Source organism: Hippocampus guttulatus, chromosome 5 (genome assembly GCF_054856545.1).
Source record: "Hippocampus guttulatus isolate MCC_2025c chromosome 5, RoL_Hgut_1.0, whole genome shotgun sequence".
NCBI classification, from domain to species: domain Eukaryota; kingdom Metazoa; phylum Chordata; class Actinopteri; order Syngnathiformes; family Syngnathidae; genus Hippocampus; species Hippocampus guttulatus.
The window spans coordinates 11,606,810-11,626,908 of NC_141265.1; the positions used below are offsets into that span (position 1 = coordinate 11,606,810).

Consider the following 20,099-nt stretch of genomic DNA (forward strand, 5'->3'; position numbering starts at 1 on the left):
ATGTGTTATAAGATACTGTTAATAACCCAGACAGTGGCATTCAAAACTTAGCATTGTTATCTCTGTAAAAGATAAAATATAATACAATATACCTGTATGTCATTTTAAAATTGGAGTAAATTTTCTGTCATACACAGTACAAGTGTGCGAATGGAATGTAATCCAGTGGAATGGTTAGGTTTCAAGTCGATCAACTTGGACTTGAACGTACAGAGAAATGGGGAGTGCTGACGATGGAGCGGATGGAGGAAAGTGTTAGGGTTGAAAAAGACTCTTCTGAGACGAGGACCAGTTAAGTCAAAGGAAAGTAGGATAGTGTTGTGTGTTCATTTGAAGGACAGCGAATGGGCTGAAAGGTTTGGAGAGAAAGCAGGAGTCCACTTTACACATTAACACCACATGAGTATTTTTCCGCCTTTATTTTAAGAAATCATTATACAACGTACAGTTACAAACACTGTGCGTCCTGTGGACGTGACAGCAATGACTGTAAACAAATGAACTAACCCAATAATTTGGCTCTTTACATCACATTTTAACATAGAATTTGGTAACTGGATTTACAACAGAATAATCCTCAAGTAACCTTTTGCAATTTGACTACGGTTAACGTACACATTTATCTATCTACATATAACGATCCTCTACAACAAGGTTTCCCAAACATTCCCATCAGGCAAACCTAAAAAAACATATCATGGAATACACTATACACAATGTCTTAAATGTATTGCAATAAATGTGAAACAAAACTCCCCTTTTGTCATTTACAATCAATTAAGCAAGAATACAGCATTTTTTTCTATTGGTAGACAAATAATATAGACAACATGGGATAGAGTGCTGGGAACCCCAACTATTTTCAAGAATTCAGGTTTGGACTGTTTCTGTGCAACCTATCTTCAACAACTGGCTGAAAAACATAAGCCACAAGATGACGCCAGAGCCCTGACTGACACCCTTTGATCGTTTTGGATGAAGCGTCAAATTCTGATAATGGAAGATTTTGACCTTGTAAAAAACTACAAAAAAAAACAAAACAAAAAAAGAACCGAATTAAAGCAACAAAAATGGACTACATTTTTGTCTCATTGTCAGTGATGGGCCTCTCATTTAAGTTTTCCTGACAGATGAGTCGGTAGGGCTTCTTGTCCACTTCCTCCGCTGCCGCCAAGTGGGCCTCCTCTGGGTCTTGGGCTAACTCGTGACGAGATAGATGCTCCACGATACCAGCTCCAATGGAGTCTCCCAGAACGTTGGTCGCAGTACGCAGTCGGTCCCTGTGGCAAGCGCAAATAGGAGGCAGATGAAGAAAGCATTTGCGTAACAAAACATTGAAAGAGAGGCATTGTTTTCACACATATTGTTCGCATCATCAAATCGCTGAGACCATCTGTACTACCCTCAAAAAGCTATGCTGAAACCCGAAACCGATAACATGCGAAGTCAAAATGTTATGAAAGAAATACCCTGCATGCCCCTTTTAAGCTGCCTGAAAAAGCAGTAATTATTCCTCCAATTTCCCATGCCACCGTTTTGTACCAACAGTACCTTGGACGGATCGATGAGGCTGGAGTTGACTTTTTAATGGCTGAATTTTTGCCTTTGGAAGTAGTATTAGAAGCCCTTTTAAAAGTCTTTAGAGGGATTGTCAGAAGCACCTCTGAAACATTTTTTTTCATATCTGTTTTTTCTAAATGGCATCTAAAATGGAATTGTGGGACCTGGTCATTTTTCAATCTTTGGAGGTAGTATAACAAGCTCGTCTACACTACATGTAAAATTAGATTTTTTTTTTAGTCTGTTTGTATAAACAACACCTGACATTTAATGGAGATCAAAGCTGGCCCAGCAGTTTTCTGCTATGGGAGGTTGTTTGAGAAGAGTCCTTAATAATGTCTGCAAACGCTGCCAGTTTTGCAGGATCTCTGTGTGAAAGTATAAATCTTGACCACTAGGTACAGGAAGTACTCACAAGAACCAATCAACGGCGATGATGAGTGTGATGTCATCAGTGGGTAGGCCCACAGACGTGAGCACTATCACCATGGTGACCAGCCCCGCCTGGGGGATTCCAGCTGCTCCGATGCTGGCTGCTGTGGCTGTGATACTGCAGGAAAATAAATGCAGGCATTTTTATGGTCATCTGTTTGACCCACATTAACTCAAAATGACCTCCAAGCATGCGTGCACAGCAGTGAATAGCTTTTTTTTTTTAAATGTACCAAGCAGAGGTGGGAATTCCATCAAACCCGTTTTGCTGATCACTGACGAAAGATGGGAAGCTTTAAAAAAAAGTCACGGACTAAGCACTGACGGAAGTTGTTGTACTATGAAGTGTTTTTTGGTTTTTTTTTTAGATCTGGCAGACTGACGATAGATGGACTGGCTGACTGACTGACGGCCAGGCAGACTCATGAAATTTACTGATGTAAGCGGTGATGTAAGCGCGGTTAGTATACATTAATATGACAAAGTGACCAACTGACAGGTGGCCAGGCTGCTGACGGATTATGAAAAACACATGACGGATCGGTCAAATTTTATAAATTGCCCACCTCTGGTACCTATAGTATATTTGTGATAATGCAATAGAGCATTGATAATGTTCAAACTGTTAATAAAGTTGCAGGGTTTGCAATATTATTAAATATACATTTTAGAAATAAAACCTTTGTCTCATTTTTAATGAACACTACAACTATGCTCCTGTGTTATAATATTGGTCATGATGGTGGTACTTGGAGAGCTAATATATTTTTTTTAGGTGAAACTTAGTGTGAATGGTTGGAGAACTGCTGGTCTATTGTCTTAGCAGTACAGAAATGATACAGTGTGTGCGGGCACTTACCTGATGGTGAGAATCTGCCCAAAGTTGAGGTCAAAGTTGTTCACCTGAGCGATAAAGATGGCCGCCAGCGCTTCATACAAGGCGGTGCCGTCCATGTTGATAGTGGCACCCACGGGTAGTACAAAGCGGGTTACACGCTTGTCTACTTTGTTGTTTTCCTCAAGGCACTTAAACGTGATGGGCAGCGTGGCAGAGCTACGGTAGAAATGAGCACATTAGCGCATACCCTGACCCTGTTAACAGTGAAAGAATGGTCACCAAACCTGGAGGATGTTCCAAGAGCCGTGACAAGGGCCTGGAGCAGCCCCAAGATGAAGATGAAGGGGTTCTTTCGGGTGACCACAAAGTAGAGCGTGGGCAGGACCACGATAGCGTGGATGAGCAGGCCACAGATGACGGTGATTGTGTACATACCCAGCTGGCCGCCCATTGATGAGATGTCGTCCATCTCCACAATTTTACCCGCGATCAGGAACAGGATACCGATGGGGGCATACCTGATCCAAAAAAGGTTCTATGGATTTTCTGTCTTCCATCAGCTTCATAATTACTTGCGTTTCCACCAACAGCAACTCTCTTGTTTTATATGTCGGTGACTTGATAAACGGTCATTTGCATGCATGTTTGTATTTCATTATCATTCATCGCGATGCTCCTTCGCTCTGATGTCTCTCAACTTGTATGCCACTGTTTGAGTCAGCACTCACAAGTGCATGCATACACACACACGCGCACACACGCACACACACACACAGTAGATGGATCAAGAAAGATCCTGAATTTTAGTAAATAATACATTTCAAAACAGTTATGTGACATTGGATAGTTTAATTTAGACGTACCACATGATGATGGCCACCAGCCTCATGATGGCCTCGCTGAGACAGTCAAAGAGGTCCCTCAGGGGCTGTCCCTCTTCCCCCATTTTCCCGATGATCAACCCAAAGCACATGGAAAAGACCACCAGGCCCAATGCGTTGACCCCATTGACAGCACCCGGTACAGGGATCATCTCCTCCTTTGTCATCACCTGGCTCCCGTTGAGCAGGAACACCGACTTGTTGACCGTCACATTGATTTGGATCACCCTCTTGGCATACTGTGTCTTGAACTGAAAGAAAAGTGAGAGCCGACAGGTTAGCCAGTGAAGCTTTTAGTCATGCTGGTAGCAGTGCAGTGGCAATTTAATAGCTTGCCATATATTCACAGTGCCTTGACGATCCTCGGGATATGACTACATCTGTAAAGAAAAGCATATGGAACAAACATTTCCAGACATAGAGGTACAACACGCGTCTTCATTCATGTTATAGTGGAAGTAGGAATACAATACATTTGCATTTGTCTACAGGTATTCTAGCTACTCTACTTACCATAAAATCCCGTGAACAACGCACTCGTGTATAATGTGCCCAACCTCTCGAGAATATGACTTTTTCGCTTGTCAAAATGCAAATTTCATCAAAAAAATTTTTTTTACTTTTTTCTCTGAAACAAAGGACTTTGTTCTTATGACTAGATGACATTTTTTTCTCAAAGAATTACTTGTTTTTCCTACGAATAATACTTTTTTTCTTTAGGTTTTTTTCAAAAAAAATTTTCCTCACATACGCACATACACAATTAATGCAACACAACTATTTATAAATTAAAATTGGTGTTGTTTATATGAATGTAGTGGATCCACTGTAGTTGAACTTTGGTAATCAATAAACAAAAAGTAATCAAATTCAATCATAATTTAAGTAATAGGAAAAAGTGAAAAGAGCATGTGAATAAATATAACACATTACCTGTTTGGTGCACGCTTCCACAAGGTTTGGAGGGAACATGTTCCTGCAAAACCACACACACAAGTAACTAGTAACTGTCTCGGAATACATTTTTCAAGAAACCCTCCCAACCCTGTCAATAGAAAGGAACATTAAGTAGATACGACGTGTCCCTTTTGAGTTGAGTGTGGACAGCAAGAAATTCAAAGGAATAAGGATGACGCTACATTGAGTCAGAGAGACAATCCTGGTGGATTAATGCGCCTTTAAAATGCTTGTTATTGTTGTTTCAAAGCAGAAGTCAGACTTTAGCCAGTAGGTGGGACTACCACTACAATGAAAAATTAGTTTGTAGATTCCTTCCTTGTTGGATTGAGCATAGGGCTCCAGGAGATTTTCTTGTAGCCCTTGAGCTATTACATACACCACTAATTTTTTTGTAGATCTACCCCAAAGGCCTAACTTTGATGGGGGTTTTTTCCCAGGTGAGTTTAACCAGATTGTTTGTCATGAAGAATTATGTTTATGCCCATAAGACTTCACTGGCCCACAGTTCACAAAGGCTGGTGACATCCCAGGGTCCAAACTCCAAATTGACCACGGAAAAAAAACATACAAAAAAAAGAACTGAGTAGGGAAAATCTCAAAATCCCATTTTGGAGGAAAAAAAAGAAACCTTAAAAAGAGGCCCCAGATGAGCGTGAAAACCTCCGCACACACATCAGGCCTGGCAAAAAAACAACAACAAACAAACATCATTTTTGTGGAAGTTTATTGTTCCATTTCCCCGAAATTCAAATTTTGATGTGCCAGTACCCCAACATGCCAGTTCCCCAAAGTGGCCTGGGCTGTGAGGGTCCTTCAAAGCTGCTTGTACCTCTAGTTAATTATTATAATATTTTTTTTAATAGGAAATTGAAAAAAAAGTGGTATATCCCATAGCGCAAGCCCAAGCACAATAGGTTTTTATCATTTTCTTTTCATTTCAAGTCAGTGGGAGTGAATCTATTTTAGCCACCTGATAGTCCCCTGGCACCTGCGGTTTACAAACATTATGAGACAGTCCATCTATACCTGATAAGGTCCAGGAAGGCGTCGGCGGGACTAACACTGTCGATTTTTTGCGTGGTGGTGAACTCGTCCTTCGAGCCTTTACCGGGGTGGATGACGACCACCATGACGATGCCGATGAACACGGCAATAACCGTGGTGCTGGTGTAGTAGATGACCGCCCTCATACCCATTTTACCTGACGCGCTGCTGTCTAGTGCGGCCATGCCTGAAATCAGAAAAGTCACGCAGTTTCAATTGGAATTCCACCCCGAAATAATGTGTCTTGTGTATTTCCTAGCCCTCAGTGCTTATTTGAGGTGAGGCTTTTCTTTGAGCGCATTTGATCCAAATGCAGTTTTATAATATTTAACAATCCATATGCTCTATTAACCAGATTATGCTATGAATTTATAAATTCATGAATCAAATATCATAAATTAAATACATCTTTTATTTAAGGAAAACGTATATATATATAGGTACCGGGTTCGATTCCAGCTCCGGCCTCCCTGTGTGGAGTTTGCATGTTCTCCCCGGGCCTGCGTGGGTTTTCTCCGGGTGCTCCGGTTTCCTCCCACATTCCAAAAACATGCATGTCAGGCTGATTGGACGCTCTAAATTGTCCCTAGGTGTGAGTGTGGGCGTGGATGGTTGTTCGTCTCTGTGTGCCCTGCGATTGGCTGGCAACTGATTCAGGGTGTCCCCGCCTACTGCCCGAAGACGGCCGGGATAGGCTCCAGCACCCCCCGCAACCCTAGTGAGGATCAAGCGGTTCGGAAAATGGATGGATATATATATACTGTGTGTGTATGTATAATATATATTCCCCTGAACATATAGATTTTTTTTCTTTTTTTAACTACAAAATGTACATCATGAGAGGTATTTTAGTGTTTTATGCTTCGACATCCTGATTGTGGCTATCTTTGCATGAGGACAGTTGCTGCACATACGACTTACTTACGGGGACGCTGCTGCAGAGTATCAACATAGCACCTATTTTATTTTCCAAACCAGTTTATGAGAAAGTGAAGGTTGTTCAAAAAGAGATGGCTTGTTAATAATTAACACAGTTGTGTTTGTATTGGCAATATGAAAAAAAGAAGAGTGCAGCATACTTAGACATGTAAAAAAAGTGGTGTGTCTCGACGAGCAGACATGAAGTGAGCCTGAGAAAAAGATGCTTGTAATTATAGATGGAATACACCCATCCCCATAATCTGTCCAACTATTTTACAAGGAACAAAGCGCAGTAAGAAATACAATCTGTCTCTGATCTACACGGCGGGTAAGCAACACCTACTGGACAGCACCCAGGGAACGATCATATCCGCTTAACTTTTTTTTGTCTATTTTAAATGGCGCTCACAGTTTGAAAGCATATCAGAGGAGCCTCCTTCAAACGTGGACACTTCAGTCATTTACTAAAACCTGAGGGTCAAAAGGAAGCCAAGTGTGACTGCTTGGTATGCACAAAGATGCCAGTTAACGATTAACACAGTGACCTCGACCAACTTGGCTAAAAGATAAAGCGTGTTTTGGCATCTGACACACACAACATTGAGGAGTGACCGCATGGCAGTGGCCACTTCATGTGGAATCATAATTAAATGCTGCCAGACTCTACACTTTAATCCATTCTTTTATGTATTCTCAACCCCATCGAAATGAGAGCTTGCCCTCGGTGCTCGCTTGAGATTTAAATCAAGGTTTGAATTTTTATAAAATTTAATTATCTGCAAAATTCAGACAATATAAAAATATATCATTTTGTAAAATACAGCTTTCTTCAAAATATATAAGCCTACATATGCTGTTTTTTTTTAAATATGAAAAAATACATTATCACCCTAAAACAAACATTTTGTCAAATTGTTTCCGCTCAAATATGCAACTTTTTTTTCCAGAATGTTTTTTCTCCATTAGGACCTAGTCTTTGTATATAAAACATTTGAATTAAAAATGGGCAACTTAAATTTTTTCAAAAAGGCCTTTTTTCCTTATAAAGCCCTTTGTCTCTTATAAGACTTCCTTTGTGGGTTTTATTTGGTTTTATACCACATTGTCATGCAGGTAATAATTGTTTTTTTTCTCCCTGACAAGACAATGTTTAAACCAAGTTTTATGAGTGCTGCAGTCAATGAAGCACTCAAAACTTTTTTTTTTAAATCACTTTTCATCATTGTGACAGCATTCAGTTCACACTGGTGGTCAGAGAAATAGTGAGTGTGTGGATTTCCGAATAAAAGGGAACCAATGTGACACCTTTATGGCCTTGATGTTCATCCCGAACAGGAACAGGCAAAGCCTTCCCTTTAGTTGGAATCAAGATGAATGTCGGCCTTTCATATGCGTCACTCTGTTTCCCAATACCTGTGTGTGTGTGTGTGTGTGTGCGCGTGTGTGAGAATGCACTTACAACCATGGACCACCTGATTGACATACTTTTTTTTTCTGTTAGAGCGGAAGGAGGAGCCTCTTTTGTTTATTGTGGCATGACGTGAATGAAGCAGCTCCGTTTGTATCCCGTGATCAAATTCACATAAGACAAAGAACAAAGCAGCATTCCATCTTTGGTTTGAGCACAGCACACCTCTAACGGAATTTGAAATAATGACAAAAGAACATTTTTTTCTGGAGCAAACATTGCCTTTGTGACGCAGCATGCCGGCAATTTTTGTGGAAACATTTTCTTGGTGGCGTTAAAAATACAGTTTTTCTCAATTCATTAAGGTTTGAAATACCTGAAAAATTCCAAACCAAAATGCTTTGGCTTAGAACTATGACAAAATATGGGATGTTGTGCCAAAAGACAGCCTTCTTGGAACAACACATCAGCCGTGTTTGGGTATACAGTCAAACCTCGGTTTTCCAATGTCTCGGTTCTTGACCAATTTGGTTTTCGACCAAAAATTTCATTTTTTTCATGCCTCGGATGACAAACAAATTTCGGTTCTCGAACAAACTGAGCGCACTTGAATGCACCACTTGACTCCTCCCGCCTTCCTTACATGAGGAAGTGACGCTCCCTCGGGTAGACGAGGAACTGCGCTACCTCGTGTCGCTTTCCATTGTGCGCAGACATGTTCAATAAACATTTTTTTTTTAAAGAGCCTGGTTTCGGTTTTCGAACAGCCTTCTGGAACGGATTATGGACGAAAACCGAGGTTTGACTGTATTATATACTTAGAAAATACATTAAGAGGGTTGTTATGAAAATAAAATATCCAAAACCAAGCCCATTTCATCAATTTGGAAATAATGACAAAGAAAATATAGTTTCTGTGTCAAAATCATGCTTATTCGCAGCAACATGTCATTCATTTTTGTGGTATGGTCACTTGAATTTTTTTTTAAAAACACATTCATGCCTCTCCTCTCTGTCCTTTTGCTGACAAGCCTGGGAAAACTTTAGTCTTCCTACACACGCACACACACACACACGCACAAAATGATCCCTGAACTGTCGTCTGGGCAACAACATACGGAAGCTCACTAATTTCTTCCACACAAAAGAATGAAAGAGGCAGGGTTGAATGAGAGCAAGGAGGGATAGTTTTAGAAGGGTGGTGGGGGGTACAACTACAAATGCAAACCCCTTTTCAGAGAGGAACAAGTTGAAGTTGGGGGCACACAAAGTGGTCCAGACTTTTTGGAACCTCATCCACCCCGTTATCGCCTGACAATTTACACTGAATATTCGCTTAAAGTCTGCGATGACTGGAATATATGCCACATCATCCACGCCATGACCACCAGACGCTTGAAAGAACCCATGCCAGCGCAAAGCCAATATCCGCACACTGGCTGTTATGACCCTATTTTTTTTTCTAACCTTGCTCTTTTGCCTTCGTCTGTGTGCTATAAGCATACTCAAGGCTGACTGGCACAAGGCATAGATGCATTTTCGGGGCATCGGCATAGAGACTAGCTTCACTAGCTTAACTGCATGTTGCAATTGCAACGGATAACCGCGGCTGCGTTTGAAGGTGCTCAAGTACTTGTATAGTACAGTGGGATGACTCAAGCGGGGGCGAAAATAGGTCACTGGGCTCTATTTTAGCCACACACACACACACACACACACCCTAAAAAAAACATGAATACCAGACACATAGTTAGAAACAAACGTCCTTATTGATTTTACAGCATTTTAAACTCAGAAATCTATAGAAACATTTCGTCTGCCAATTAGAAAGACACAACCACAGTGATTCAAAATGCAGCAAGATCACTTGCCCCAAACAACAGGATCAAGTGGCAGTTATATGAAAGTGCCCAAATAGTCGTAGGTTTCAACTTCAGTATTTAGTTGTATTTTTATAGTTATTTAAAAAATATTTTTTAAATTGCTCCATCAGAGATTATTGTTTTGTTTTTTTAACTCACCGATTGTTGTTTGGCCCCAAAAATCCTGTCCTGATCTTCAAAAGCCTAATTCGATCAGTAGTATCGAATGTCACTTCTCTCAAGATCCTGAATTTTACCTGCCTAAAAAGAAGACTGAGGTGTTTTTTTTTCCCACCAGATGTGAAAACACGGGAAAAATACTGAAACAGAGATATCTTATGCCGTATTTATGTTGTATCCTTACTGTTCCAATTACTGAGTGTAGTTGAAGTTACCAAATATAGTTCCTCTATCCTCGATGACTTTGTGGAAAATTTGGCACACACTAAAACAAAGCAGCCTTAACATCAATGATCAAGTAGGCTTCTTTTTTTTTCTCTGCATTTCCTTGACCAAAAAGTTCTAATCATTGACGAATAATGGCCACAACATTATAGGCAGAAACTCTTTAATTTTTTAAATTTTCTTTTTCTTTCGTGTGTTCAATCAGCCTCATACAACACTGCCAAAGACGAGTGTGTGCAAGGGACTTTGTCTTCAAATTCCACTGACTGAGCATTTTCTTTCTCAGTTTCACTTTGATGGATAATTGCCTCTTCTTTCGTTTCGAGGAAGCCTGTGTCTATTTTAACTCAAACACAGTCATTCAATATAATTGGTCACTGTTCGCCTCATCCAACTCATTATGGGTAGTTTGACTACAGTATGTGTAAGAAAGATTTTAAATATGCCTACTGCGTTACATTGTGGTCGTCTGCAACAATTTCAATGGAGCTATCTTTTGAGAGATTTGGGTTGTGGCGCTTGGAAGTAGACTCATATTCAAAGTACCGGTAGTAAGATTGTTGGCATAGTGAAATTCTTTGCACACTTGCATCATAGCTAATAATACATCCATTCATGAGCTAAACCACTTTATCCTCACACAAGGGTGACACTGATTTTTTTTTTTAATTGTTGACACGCGACTCGCCTATGCTTTTCACTTTTTTCATTTTACAATTTATGTTCAAGAAAGGTCATTTGTTGCTTTGAGATTTTTCAGTGGTAATCTTCTGATACTTACATGATACCTATTGTCTCAAAATGTGACAAGACATTATTTGCCTATGCTTTGGTGTCTCGCCTTATTTTGTTTTTACATCTGGTGTCAAACCCCAGTCTTCGGGGGCCACTATCCTGCATGTTTTAGATGTTTTCCTCCTCCAACACACCAAATTCATGAATCAGGATCATTATCAGGCTACTGTAGCGCTTTCATTGAAACATGTAAAACAAGCTGGACAGAGGCCCTCAAGGACCCCTGTGTTTGTGGGAAACGTGTCTTGTTGTTTTTACATCTTACAGTGGTTAGCTTCTTTTTACACTTGTATCGTGGTTACAAATGTTACTTGAAACATTACCTGTGCAGTTCATTAAGGTTTTATTGGAGGCCACCATTTGATTTTGAATTTAATTATTTTTAATTATTTCCAATGAGAAAAAAAAACCCTCCTCATGTTGTTGTTGTTTTGCCCCAGTATTTTCACAGTATTCACATGACATGATGTCACAGAATGCTAAACTGCGCTCCGCTCCATGCAGAGCACAAAGTCGATTGTCTTATCTGCGCTGTGTCCCTGCAGGCGGCAATTACGTCTTTCTCTCAATGACCCGGTCACGCACTATATGCTTGCTGCACGTCAAAACATACGACAAGACCGTTGTCAACACCATGACTGCGCAAAATAGCTACATCATGTGTTTGCTCAGTCAATCGATCATGAGTTCATCTGCCATTTCTTATCTTCCTTCTGTGACCTAAAAGCACTTGCACAGAGTGGGAAAGATGGAAACATTTTGGTCCAAGCAACGAGCGTTAACATGGTTCATTGTACCTTAAACAAACTCTGTTGTCCATTATGCTTGCACCGTTTGCACACCTCCCAGCAGAGGTGCAAGTATCCGCTAGTCATAAGAAAGTCTGAAGTCTTAACATTCAAGTATTAAGCATCACTCAAGTGACTGTGACACAAATCAAGTACCCATTTAATTTCAACCAAGTCAAATCAAATCATCACTTGAATTACAATAAGCAAGTCATATAGGGTACATGTGTTTGCTCATTAAATAAACAATGACTTGATGATAATACCGATTTAAATACATCCATGGCCACCCCAATAGCTGGATGTCGGCCGGTGTACTATGATTTTAAAAGTCCACTGTTGAATCTTGTTACGCAGGAATATATTTTGAAGGAGTCATTATTTAAGTACAGCTGTTTCTTATGATTAGGAAAAGTTTAAGACCACTGTTAAAGTGCAATGCAAACGACATAATGTAACACTGTCTTGTATTCCGTACAATATAAACTGTGAATAGAAGATCAGCCTCTCTTTTTTTTTTTTTTTTTTAACACAACACTAAAAGTGTACTATACTCCTGCATTTTTATATTGGTCATGATGGCAGTACCTGGAGAGTTTGGTGTTTTTTTGGGGTGGTACTTAGTGTCAAATGTTGGGGAGCCACTGTTCTAAGAAAACAGAGCCCCATATTGTCCGTATCTGTTCCAGTTCAGTTTGATACACATCTTACTCACCAGATTTATCCAAACATAGTGTTATGGATGTTGGAAAAAGCGGCAGATTATGCTGGAAGTTATTACATGTCGAAGATGAAGGCTTAAAATCCAAGACTTCTTGATTGATTAATACAGCAGTTAATAAATTGTGTCCCAAAACTTTCGTATAGGCACATTAGTCTTCTGTGGTGAGTGGAGACCCAGAGTGCAATGATGTAGACGTGCATGAAGTAATTTGATTCATATTTGGAACAAAAGCCACGGAATGAAAGTGTCATCTTTTTTTTAGGTGCATTCCGAGTAAAGTTGAAGCAAAAAATAAAATCTTTTTCATTTAATCTGTTAAACAACATTAAAAGGCAATATCATAGTTGTACTTCATTTGTTTCAATATATAAAGTTAATATTGTTTAGTTTTGATGCTAGCCATGTCTAATCGTTTAAAAAAACCAAATACAGATGTAATGAAATACCTGACTAAAAATAGTAAATCCGTAACAATTTTTTGAATGTTACATTTCTTTTTTAATGCGAAAAATACAACAGTACTCTTGATAATGTCAATGCTAGATGGGCTGGTCCCCTATACTGTATTTCCCACTGCTGTTCTCGAGTATACTGCACATTGCGGTGACTGACCTGTAATGAGGCTGGACACCAGAAGCGGCAGCACCAGCATCTGTAGCATCCGCATCAGCAGCTCTCCGGGGAAAGAGAAGAACTTGACATCACGGTAGGACATCTTGTACGGCCGCAGGGCAAACCCCAGAATGATACCTACACATATGTCACATTAAAAGTCAACCATTAATTTTATGCACAGGACACAATTCAACAAAGTTATACATGTGTCAGAGATTTTCTCGGACAAAGTTAAAGAAATGACTCGGCACACAGGAAAATTGTCTTCAATATCGGCGGGAGTGGATCTCTGAGAGCGAACGACGGTTTAGTTGCTCCGCGATCACACTCGGCTCCCTCTCCGCCGGTTCGAACTTTTATTGCAAAATACAAGAAAGACACTGCCCCAGAAATTTGCATACCGCGCCCCCCGGTCCGGCCTCTCGGTAGTGATCTGATCTACCCGAATACACAAGTCACAGACTTTGCTGATGACTAATGTCCACCTGGGCGCGACAGCTGTTCCCAAACTGTCTTTTGGTATTCAACAACTCTTTGTTCCCAATTTTTTTATCCCCACTCTGCGATTGAATCTAGCCTTCGCCCACCTTGCTTTGACGTGATTACTCAAGAAAAGGCCCTGCGCCCAAACGGCCGACACCTCTGCGCTGAGCATGTCCAGACATTAACCGAAACTTTAAACATGATACAATTTTGTTCATAGATTTCTCTATCAACATGAAAATTATGAAGTCCCTTGACTCATTAGTTTGCCTTTTAGGTAGCAAGATAAGAGCGTTGCCTATTCGGCAGGAGAAAGAGTAGTAAGGCTACACTCACTCTGCAGGGTGTGGTGCCTAATTCGGATATTTTGTTGAATCTAATCTTTTCATGCACACATTCACATTACAAAATCAAAGGTGACTTCTAATGTGAATGGAATGCATCCGTGATGTGACACGCACACGCACAAAGGTCGATGTTGAGTGACATGCACCAATGACGCCAAGTGGTACAGCATTTACGAAAGTAAATACGGTCCGGCGTCTAGGGGCCCATCTTTTTATCTTTGCATATCTCCAGAATAGTAAGACTGAATATGAACAGTGCATCGCCACACAGCGATGAGGCATTTGGCTGAATAACTCTACAACAATGCCAAAGAGCCGTTAACGGGACAATCAGCAATGCATTACAATGGCTGACTGGCGACTCGGTCCTTAATTCAGAGAGCATGTTCCAAACAGTGAAAAGCGGTCACCACTTCCTCCGTTCTTTCGTGTGGAACTGGACATTTTCACCTGATTGTTCTCAGCAACACTGCGCCAAGTGACAGGAGTCACGGCACTCCATTGAACTACACGACAATTGTGACAATGTATCCACTTGTTGCGGCGAGGGCTCAAATCAACAACGGTGTCACTCTTTCCGTGTTTAAAAAGGTAATATTGCGAAACAATCCCCATTTTTAATAAATGTAACCGTGAACTGATAACATGTTTTTTTTCTGTAACTGTAATGGAATAAAGTTATATTTTTTTGTATTCTCAATATGTAGCACCCGTACATCTATTCCATTACTCCCCAAGCCTGCTCTTCATGTAGTTTGTACATCTATTAAGGGATGTGTATGTTGTGATTTCCTGTAGTTTCTTATTTTGTTAGTTAGCTAGCTATTAGGTACATTTGTTAGTGAGACAACAAGACAGTTATGTACGTTTGAATTCCTTTATTTACTTTTTTGGGATGGTTTGAGTAATTTCGCTCATTCGCAAAGTTAAACAAATATGCGGACAATTCTTTTTGTTAGTTTTAATTAGTTTACTCATTTACATTATTACACATAAATGTAAACAACGTACAGTATATAGATGAAACATTGTAGAGATTGTCAAATAAGTTAAAGGAGGAAAAAAAATGTAACTTTTGGTCTAAATTCACTTGAAGTTGGACATCAAGTCACGATATTCTTTGTTTGAAAATGGATGCACATGGTTTTCTTGTGATGTACGTCACCGCAATGCACTTTCACTGAAGTGGAACCCACAGTGGTTGACTCACAAGTGCGCCGTAACTCGAGTCGGGTTACAGATGTGGCGCGCGTGGGTGGCCCCCGCTTGACTTCCTGCCACACCATGATTCGTAGGTTAATTCCAAATCACTCCAATGTCAGCCACATGGGTGGGGTGAGGTCCAAATGGGTTTAAGTTTAGCCCTCACTTGCGGAAGTTTATTTCTAAGATAGCTGGTCTCAATGCTGCAGACACTCTGACACAAACTGCATTGTGAGCATTTTATCATTACACCATGCATGAAAATCAAGAAAGAATCAATTCTGTTTTACCTGGATGTGACCCTGCTACTCGCGAGGTCGCTTTTTACAGAAGTGGCTGATTTTCCCTACTATATCTGCAATGTTAAAAATCCTAAATGTTATTAAAACAACAACAAAAAAACAAAACAAGATCTACCTGTTTGTTCCACCCGCCAGGAATAATCAGGATGCCGATAGCACCGACTAGCGGGGGAAAACCCCCGATTCGATCTGTTTCTTTTTCGTAGTTGCTTCGAGTCTTTCCTGTGCACTGCTGTTGATATAGCGCCTCCATAGCGGTGCAACGCTGCAACTGCAGTTTAAATACGTGGCTGCCCAAAGGGGCATCATTCACTGAATCAGCACAGACGGAGCTTTGCACTGATATTAATCGGTCTGGCAGGGACCGGCACAAAATTAGCTGCCCTACATTTTAAATTTTTTAAATGACCACTAACTACTAGCAGTATTTCACAGTTTTTATTAAAGGCAACAGTTTTACGTCCGGAGTTCTTTCAGGGCATTTTTTTTTTTTTTTTGCATTTCCAAACAGCCCGACATTTGAACATTTCCTACTCACCAATGATGACAGCTGCCACAGTGAATATGACAAAGATGTTCCTTATGAAGAAGCCCTTTACATCATTCTTGCTGATTTTCGACACTCTCTTCCTAGCCAGCAGCGAACGGGAGTGGATGCTGGCCTGGATTTGCCGGCGGCCTCGTCGTGCTCTCTGCGGGTCCTCCCCGTTGGCTTGCATCATAGAGGAACTGTCTACAACCGAAAGGTAGAAAACGTCAAAGGCAGAGAGGAGACAGTCTCTCAGATGGAATTCCCTAAAGCTCCGCGTGGGCTATAATAATAACGAATAACACATAATAAACGAGTAATGTTTTGAGCCAATGCTAAACTTAAAATTCCCTAATCCTTTGAGTTCAGCCTTTCAACAGAAATTATTCCCCAATTTCTGTCGTCCTTCATAAAAGAGGACAGATTTCTTCTGTGTTGAATCAAAATATTTGCAAGCATCTGCTTTTACTTTGGAAAACAATCAAGTCCATCAATGGAAGCTCAGTGTATCCTCATTTACACTCATAAATATTATATATAAATATATTATTTTCATGTAGTTTTCAAAAATAAAGCTCAAGGGAAAGCTAAATATATGTGTATAAATATATATATCATTTCAAGTTCATAAATTTGATATTAATACTGGTTAAAAATAACCCTGTGAGATATTCATAGTAAAATGAAATTTTAAAAAGTAAAAATTAATTGAAATGAATTTGTAGACAAGTTCAAATTAGTTCATTCAAAAATACAGTAACCGGTTAGAGTCTCCATTTTGACCAGTGGTGCCCAAACTTTGAAGGGTCACATCAGGAAAAACAAAGGAGGCATCTTCGGGCTGCTTTGATGGCTGCTTTGATTCAACACTAAACCAATTCATCAGTGTGAACCCATAATATAACTTTTACATATATACCCTGTAGTTGAGGGGGAAAAAAACACGTAGATAATAAAATATAAGATTAATAATTTCACCGTGGTATGGACGGGACATGGTGGTATACCAGAAATTATCAAGAAACAGTGAACATCTGTGCACCTGATGGGAGCCTTGAGCACCATTCTTCATTTTGTTTCTTTGGAATGTAATCGTAATGTGTCACCTTGCACAACATTTTGATTAATATTGAGACCTGTTTACTTATTCTACCATTTATTAGCTCTATTAATATTGTACTGTTGCGCATTTCATGAGAGAAGTTGTCGGTCTAATTGCTTTTATAGCACATAATTTTGAGGTATTTGGGAACATGCAGATAAAGTTTCAACAAATTTGTCCAACGCGGAAGAAAATTATACACTGCAGTAAAATTTGTGTTGCCTCAGCATGAATGGGGGGAGACGGAGGGGAGGCGTCTACCAGGATAAGCCAGTAGTGCGTTGCCAGCAACGTGTGGGAATCTTCGGTAGCCAAACAAACAGGCAGACGAGGGTCGCACTGCACAGATGACTTTTATGGCAGTCGTAGTCGTTCCCTATGTTTATCTCGACTCCAAATGCTTTTCTTTGCTCTTACTAGTCCCAAAACAGATGCACACCGATTTGCACAAACACTGAATTATAGGTCATTTCATCGGAACAATGGACAAAGTTTGGATATTTTTGACTGCTTTTTTTGAAGCCTTTAAAATGTCATAAGGTCCATAATTGTCAAAATATTGACAACATTTTAACACGGTTTTATTCGTTTATTCCAGCGCTTTCCGTTGACAATGGTTTTGCTGGGGGGAAAATGCCTTTCACACTTGGCTTGTAGCAGAAGTGTGTGATGTCATTCATGCTGTGATCATGAAGTTTCTGAACCACTGGTGAAACTAGACTTAGATCACTTATTATATATACAGTAATGGCTTCTTACATCAAGGCCTATGTTAAATCTTCTTAAAAGTTAATTGGAAGTAACAAATTCCAAATAGGCTGCTACTTTACTCAATGATCCAAGCTGACAACCATATTGTGCCTCATACAAAACATTTTTATTTATATAGTGCTTTCAAAACAACTGCAGCTGTAACAAAGCGCTTGACAAAACCTTCAACATAAAATAATCATACAACTTGCTTAAAAGTCCCCCCCCACCCATAAAGAAAAGTGCAGCTTCTTAATTCTTAATTAATTATAAAATATTAATTAATAATATTACTACTAATGCTATCTGTCACCGGTAAGAAGCTGCACTTTTCTTGCCCTTGAAATGACCTTTCGTTTCGAATACTCCGAATACTTCGAAGAATAATAACATTGATTGATTGATTATAAGACGCCCTTGAAAAATGTTGCATCATGTTTTCCTCAGGACTTTTATCAAATCTGAGACAGGAAAAAGATGCTCCACCCGTTGCTTTACAGTCTGCGGATCATTCCGCCTTATTAAAATCCACCGAAAAAAAAGGTCCAAACTTAATTAACAAATGTCATCTAAAAAAACGTAGCAAGTTCTTTAAAACGCATTGAAAGGGGGCATGCACATGTGGCATGGAGGAAAAACTGACGGAACACTTCCTCAAACAAAACACAACCACCACGCGTCCTGCAGGCCCCCCGCCCCCCAAACACGCAGGCGCACAAGCATGTAGTTTAGCTCCAGAATGTCGCACAACACTTGAAAATGATAAGAAAATTGCTTTCGTACCTTGAGACTTGAGACGCTTTGGTGGAGTTTTGAAAGTTCTGTCAGTGGGTGGATGGAGAGGAGGGTCGGGTCGGTGGTGGTCACAGGGTTACTCTGTGCTAGTGAATGTGCAGAAATGAGGATTTGGGGCGAGAGGAGAGGCAGAAAAGAGAGCGAGGGGGAGCATTGCTCGTGAAAGAGCCAGTGAGGGAAAATGAAGGCGGTGCCACGGGAGTCACAGTTGTTGCCTTGTGGGGGTGAGAGTGGGGAGGCGAGGATGGTGGAGGGGAAGGGAGGGGAGGGAAGGAGGTGGATGGGAATCAAGGTAGAGGAGGGAGGTGATTAGAGAAGGGTTTGTTGGCGGGGAGGGGGGGGGGGGGGCTTGAGAAATAAAGAGATTTTCCAAGCAGGAAAGAAGAGAAAGGAACTTCTTGTTTGCCTCTTTCAAAGGTTTTTGTCACGCCTGATAAGTTGGAACTGATTGCAGAATCCTGCCTGGAGAACAAGGAGCTCTCTGAGCAGATGTCGTTCAATTTAACTGAATCAAATTGAGTTGAATTTACGAAAGCGTGGAACTGCCAATGTGGATTAAATATTTTTGACTGGGCTGTGTTGTTCGAACCTACTTCAAAGTCATTCAAACGCATTGACAAAGTTGCTCGAACGTCTTGATAAAGTCGTTTAAACATATTTGGTCAAACGTATTGGTAAAATACAGCCCAAATTCTGAACATATACATGTTTGTAAGGTTTGTACCACCGGTGTCAAAGTCAAGGCCCGGGGGCCAGATCTGGCCCGCCACATCATTTTATGTTTCCCGCAAAAGCAAATCAAGCATGTCAAGTTCCATGATTTCCCAAATTTATAACGGCCCTCCAAGGCAAACCGTAACTACAATGTTGTGGCCCGCGACAAAAATAAGTCTGACACCCCTGGTTGATATTGTTTAATGGGCATTATGAGTGTGTTTTTTCTTAAACCAAAATGGACATGTTTAGGGCGACACGGTGAGCCGACTGGTTAGCACATCCGCCTCACGGAGCAGAGGTGCAGGGTTCAGGAGGACAGGACAGGACAGGAGAAGAGAGCCAATCTCTCTTTTTCGTTAATGGATGCTACAGCTTCTTGTTGCTTTCAAGCTTAGCTTGTAGCAGACGTGTGCACATTGCAGCATGATGTCTTTGATCCACTGGTGAAAAGGACACTTTGATTCGCTCCTCTTTCATCTATAACTGCTTCAGACAACAAAGTGTATGCAGGAAAGCGGTTAAGAGTGCATGATTGTCTGTGTCTCATGTGTTGTTTTGTATTATTTTGTCTTTTTTTTTGTTAAGTTTTCTTTTGATGGCGGCGCGGACACCCGCAGCGGCTCCTCTTGTTTTGTGTT

At 40.5% G+C, this 20,099-nt stretch overlaps 1 protein-coding gene across 1 annotated transcript; it reads right to left on the reverse strand.

Annotated features, from left to right (window-relative positions):
• Nucleotides 1–400: 400 nt before the first annotated feature.
• Nucleotides 401–18,920, reverse strand: LOC147205053 (excitatory amino acid transporter 1-like). The gene is made up of 10 exons (XM_086110943.1): nt 18,733–18,920; nt 16,107–16,301; nt 13,231–13,368; nt 5,698–5,902; nt 4,645–4,687; nt 3,694–3,962; nt 3,115–3,348; nt 2,852–3,046; nt 1,976–2,110; nt 401–1,280 (listed from the first exon to the last, which is right to left on the reverse strand). The coding sequence occupies exons 2-10, from the start codon at nt 16,288–16,290 to the stop codon at nt 1,076–1,078; spliced, it is 1,608 nt and encodes a 535-aa protein (XP_085967069.1). The 5' UTR covers nt 16,291–16,301; nt 18,733–18,920; the 3' UTR covers nt 401–1,075.
• Between the last annotated feature and the right edge of the window lie 1,179 nt (nt 18,921–20,099).